Genomic DNA, 5327 nt, shown 5'->3' on the forward strand with positions numbered 1-5327 from the left:
AGCACTCAGGAGGATCGGAAGTTCAGGGTCATCTTCAACCACAGTGTAAGGCCAGCCTCAGCTACACGAGAGACCCTTTCTCAGAAATGTTGGTGGGTGTGGCTGGGAGATAACTGAATGAGCAAAGAGCTTACTGAATTTATTAGACTTGAATTTGAATCTCCAAAACCTATGTAAAGCTGGGTATCTGTCATCTCTGTTCTTATGACAAGATGGGGGCAGGGGGATCCCCCAAAGCTGGGGCGCCAGCTTAGCCTGAGACAAAATGGAAGGCAAGGACTGTCAGGTTTGTGCAGTGGCATGTTTACATCCCAGAGTGCTCATGCATGCACAACACAAATGCACACACACACACCCCTACCAAATACAAAGAAAGTTAAACATACAAACAGAGGCGCCTGTGTTCTTAGAAGCAGAGCCTACTTTCCATGAGTTCTGGACCCTTCATTCCCTCACCCATCCCCACCCCTGTTCAGTGAGAACCAGTGAGGGGAAGTCCGTTAAACTGAGTTTTGAAGTTAGCTTAGGGTCTGTCAGGTCACATGGTACCCTCTGCCGCCGAGGCAGGGCGGTCAGAGCTGCCTGTTGAGTGTCAAGGCACGCAGTGGCCTGGGTGACGGCCTACTGTGGAGGGAGGGCTGGGGCCTGATGACTTGTGTCTCAGTGCTGGGCATGGAAACCGGGGTCTTGGGCCTGCTAGGCTAATGCTCCACCACAGAGCTCCATCTTCAGCCACAGGTAACATTCAAGCTGGGATCTGAAGGATGCCTGGGCTTCTGTGGGCTGAAAGGAGGCAGAGAAGTCACGTCGTGCCTGCTGCAGACCTGGTTGACGTCTGTATTCCCACAACACCTGTGCAGGTACCTCGCTCACGAAACATTTAGCACACAGCTGGGGCCGGTGGCCCACGCCTTTAATCCCAGCACTCAGGAGGTAGAGGCAGGGGGATCTCTGAGTTTGAGCCTGGTCTGCTCTAAACAGAGTTCCAGGACAGGCAGGGCTACACAGAGAAACCCTGTCTGGGGAAAAAACAAACAAAACTTTAGCACACAGATGTTACCGAGTTAGGAAGCAGCACCCTCCTGGCTGAGCCCTGTGGTGGGTGGGGAACAGAACTTTCTGGGTGCGTCTCAGACCACAGCTTCCTCTGAAGTCCTGAGTCCCTGTTTCAGGGAGGTGGGAAGTCAGTTTAGGGATAAGGCCTGGTTTAGGGAACAAAGCTTAAGAGAAAAACAACAGAACCTCCTGGTCACGTTGGCCTTTCCGGCTGGGTAGCACCTGAGGCTCCACCCTGCCACTGAACCCCCTGACCCTGGGTGAGCTTTCTTTACTGTCCCGGAGTGTGCTGTGAATGTGCCCAGGCAAGACGAACCATTCCCAGACCTGCCCCTGGCCATGGGGGGTGCTGGCCAGAGAGGGTGGCCTAGAGGAGCTTGTCTCCCTCCTCAAGACCCGGGTGAGTCACCCCAGATGTGGAGGCTCCCTGCACCCTTGCCCCTGTCCCTCTCTATTAACTGCAAAAACGGGGGTGGGTGGGTGTCAGGCCAGGACAACTTTGTTTGAAATGCCAACTAATTGAGAAAAGACGGGGTGGTGGGGGAGGATTTATCCAAAAGTCCATCTTGCCTGGAGGCTGAATCCGGGGCGGTGCAGACCGATGGCCACGGCAGCCCGGGGGGGGGGGGGGGGGGGGGCGCCTCCTCCCAGGTGGAGGCTAGCGCTGAAATGATGCACATCTGACCCCGATCTAGTCACAGGACGCTCCTCAGGTCTGCAGATCTCCACGAGGATCGTCGTGCCCTCCAGCTATTCCCGTCGGCGGTGCCTCTGCCCACGAGTCGCGGCGGGACAGTTGCACAAGCACGGGCTAGAGAGGGCAGCTGCTGCCCGGGGCCCCCCGGGGCTCCCCACCGAACTAGGCGACGGAGGAAAACAGAGACTGTGCAAGACGCAGGTCAGGCATAAGACAGGGAGGGAGCCGGCGGAAACCCGACCTCCGTGCTCCGGCCCCAGCGCCTTAGCTGGGTTGGAGGCAGGGAGCCCCAGCGCCTGCGGGTCCCTGCGCGGCGCTCACGGTGCGGCCGCGTGCTGGCGCCCTCCAGCGGCCGCAAACCGCAGCGCTCCCCCCCCACACCGCGGCCAGGCTGAGCGGCGGAACGCGCGACCCGACGAGCAGTTCTCGCGGGAACAGGAGCGCTATTTGAGCGCAAGCGCAGCGCGCTCGCTTCTCTTTTCCGGTTCTCGCCGCCGCCGCCGCCGCCGCAGCAGCCATGAGGTAAGCGGGGGTCGCGGGGCGCGATCCGCCGCCATCCGGGCTCCCGGGTGCCCCGGGGTGACCTGCGGCCGGACTCGGGGGCTCTGCCGGCGGCCGCGTCCCTCCGCGCGGGGCCGCGGGGCCCGGACTCCCGGGGTGCAGCGCGGCCGGCCCTGAGCGCGCTCGTTTCTCCCCAACAGCAGCAAAGTCTCTCGCGACACCCTGTACGAGGCGGTGCGGGAGGTCCTGCACGGGAACCAGCGCAAGCGCCGCAAGTGAGCGGGGGGCGGACGAGCGGGGCGGGCGGACGGGGGGTGAGCGGGGCGGGAGGTCCTGCACGGGAACCAGCGCGAGCGCCGCAAGTGAGCGGGGGTCGGACGGGGCGGGCGAGCAGGGGGTGGACGGGAGGCGGTGAGCGGGGCGGGAGGTCCTGCACGGGAACCAGCGCAAGCGCCGCAAGTGAGCGCGGGGCGGGTGGGTGGGCGATCGGGGGGACCGACGGGCGGGAGGGCGGGCGCCCCGCGCTGACGTCGCCCCTGCCGCCCAGGTTCCTGGAGACGGTGGAGCTGCAGATCAGCCTGAAGAACTACGACCCCCAGAAGGACAAGCGTTTCTCGGGCACCGTCAGGTTGGCACCGCTCTGACCCCACCCAGCCCCTCGGGGTCCCCCGTGTGGCCGAGCCCGCGGCGGGCACGGGGAACCCCGACGCTCCAGGGTAGTCCAGGCGGCCTGCTCCGGGCGGGCTGGCTGGACGGACCCCCACCCTGGGTCTTAAAACAAGAGGGGAGGCGTGGGGAGGCCTCGGCCGAGCCCGCCGGCTAGCCTGAGAAGCCAGGCTAGTGTTGACCTCGCCGGGTAAGACTCGGGGCTCGCTGCCGCCCCAGGATCTGTCACAGTCGCCCTCCCGGGCACTCGGACTGGTCGTGACCTGCTGTCCCCGTCTCCCCCCCCCCCCCAACGCAGGCTCAAGTCCACGCCGCGCCCCAAGTTCTCGGTGTGCGTCCTGGGGGACCAGCAGCACTGCGATGAGGCCAAGGCCGTGGACATCCCCCACATGGACATCGAGGCGCTCAAGAAGCTGAATAAGAACAAGAAGCTGGTCAAAAAGCTCGGTAGGGGCGGCTGGGTGCCATGTCTGGGGTCCACTCGGGTGCTGGTGTTGAAGGCGTTTCACGGGCTCACCTCAACACCACAACCCGGCGCCACCTGCCCAGGAGCGCCACCATTCTGGGGGGCCTCACATGGGTCAGCAGTCCCGAAAACACCCCGCAGGCCCATGTGATGGAGGCCGTCACTCCAAAGTGGGCCCTACCCAGCTGTTGGGTGTTTTGTGACCCTGGGGTCTGGTGGACGCTGTTGCAGGCTCCCTCTCCCCACTGCGATATCAGATAGCCCTCTTTTTAGAGCTCTCCTTGCCAACGTGGTGTGGCACCCACTCACACCGATGTCTGCACCACAGCAGTCCTGCTGTGGGTTTCTCAAATACCTAGGGTTGGTTATAGGTCTGCGCCACCAAGTCGAGCATTCACCTGGCTCTCAGTGAATGCTGGGGTTACAGCAGGCGCTAGGCCACCGCGGCCCCTCGGTCCTTTGCAGTGAGCTGTGGATTGTGGGTCGGTCATCTCGGTAGTGCGGGGTCGGGGGGTGGACCTGCACCCCTGAAGATTTCAAGGGTTGATTCTGCTTGTCTGGCCTGGATGTAAGTAGCCCATGACTTGCCCTCACAGCCAAGAAGTACGATGCCTTTTTGGCCTCCGAGTCTCTGATCAAGCAGATCCCTCGGATCCTGGGCCCAGGCCTCAACAAGGCTGGCAAGTTCCCTTCCCTGCTGACACACAATGAAAACATGGTGGCCAAAGTGGACGAGGTCAAGTCCACGATCAAGTTCCAGATGAAGAAGGTGGGTCTGGGCTCCGGGGAGGTCATGGTGCTAAGAGGAACCGAGTTCGGTCCTTTGCACAGCATGGCTGGCTAAAGGTGGGAAGCAGAGTGTAGAACCCTGGTCTACACCTGGAAGGGCCAGGCCAGATGTTCACTAGCCTGACCCCCGTGCAGGTGCTGTGTCTGGCTGTCGCTGTTGGCCACGTGAAGATGACCGACGACGAGCTGGTGTACAACATCCACCTGGCTGTCAACTTCTTGGTGTCCTTGCTCAAGAAGAACTGGCAGAATGTCCGGGCTTTGTACATCAAGAGCACCATGGGCAAGCCCCAGCGTCTGTACTAGGGCGCCCCAATAAACCTCAGTGCTACCGTACCCCTGGTCTGTGTGTGACTGTGTGGGGCAGGGAGTGGTGGGTGTGAGGGTTCAGCTGAAGGGCGTGTCCCAGCAGCGGGTTTGGCCCACAGCTAGGCGTTGTTTTCTGGCCCCAACCAGGTCTCTACTTGTAGATTCAGTCCAGCTGAAAGCCAATTCCAGTATGGTCAGAGGTGAGGGGTGCCTTAACTCTGGGCTGCTGAAATGTTTCCAGGGGGCTGTGGTAGTGACAGGCAAGGCCACCTTAGCGGTCACTCACTTCTGGGCTCAAGCACGGAGCTGCAGCTAGCCCAGAGCAGAGTGGGTACGGCAGGCCCCTCCTAAGGAGGGGCTTGAAGGCTTCACTTCCACAGATGAGGAAGTCCACAAGCCTCACCTGTAAATCTGAAGGTCGTACCTGAGTGATCTAGAGTAGGCTGGCCAGGTACAGCCTAGTGTGAGGATAGGTATTTGTGTTGTGGGAACTTACACTTCACAGGCCAGCGTCTGACCCAGAGCTGTCCCCCTGCAGGCTGTGGGGTGTAGTGGCGGACTTGGGGCCTCATTCTGCCTCTCGTCCTTAGGGTAGAACCTCAGGGCTCAACGGGTTACCAGCATGCCTAGTCTAGCCTGGGCATCTCCAGGAGTGACTGCTGAAGACTCAGTTGATGGCCCAGCCTGGTAACCTACACACCTGGCTGCAGCTGTCCCAGAGGGCACTAAGGTGATGTCCAGGCGAGGCTGGGCATGCATGAGTGATGTGGTGGTCGATCACAGCGGCTCTGTACCACATCTGAGTACAGGCCACGGTGGGAGGCTGCACATGACACACAACTG

At 61.4% G+C, this 5327-nt stretch overlaps 1 protein-coding gene across 2 annotated transcripts; it reads left to right on the forward strand.

The window, feature by feature from the left end:
* Nucleotides 1-2204: 2204 nt before the first annotated feature.
* Nucleotides 2205-4511, forward strand: Rpl10a (ribosomal protein L10a). 2 transcript variants are annotated; one of them, XM_006983115.4, is made up of 6 exons: nucleotides 2205-2275; nucleotides 2455-2529; nucleotides 2802-2882; nucleotides 3219-3367; nucleotides 3983-4155; nucleotides 4311-4511. In XM_006983115.4, exons 1-6 carry the CDS (start codon nucleotides 2271-2273, stop codon nucleotides 4479-4481), a joined length of 654 nt encoding a protein of 217 aa, XP_006983177.1. In that variant the 5' UTR covers nucleotides 2205-2270; the 3' UTR covers nucleotides 4482-4511. The 2 variants fall into 2 exon arrangements, with proteins under 2 accessions (XP_006983177.1, XP_042121627.1); XM_042265693.2 differs by lacking the exons at nucleotides 2205-2275; nucleotides 2455-2529; nucleotides 2802-2882 and adding an exon at nucleotides 2961-3110.
* The last annotated feature ends 816 nt before the right edge of the window (nucleotides 4512-5327 follow it).

The sequence above is a fragment of the Peromyscus maniculatus genome, chromosome 21 (assembly GCF_049852395.1).
Source record: "Peromyscus maniculatus bairdii isolate BWxNUB_F1_BW_parent chromosome 21, HU_Pman_BW_mat_3.1, whole genome shotgun sequence".
Classification (NCBI taxonomy): Eukaryota; Metazoa; Chordata; class Mammalia; order Rodentia; family Cricetidae; genus Peromyscus; species Peromyscus maniculatus.

Excerpts from the sequence above, each read along its gene's own strand:
- Rpl10a (XM_006983115.4), top strand. Across the intron at positions 2,883-3,218 it reads CGTTTCTCGGGCACCGTCAG|GCTCAAGTCCACGCCGCGCC; the intron begins GTTGGCACCGCT and ends CCCCCAACGCAG. Across the intron at positions 3,368-3,982 it reads GAAGCTGGTCAAAAAGCTCG|CCAAGAAGTACGATGCCTTT; the intron begins GTAGGGGCGGCT and ends TTGCCCTCACAG.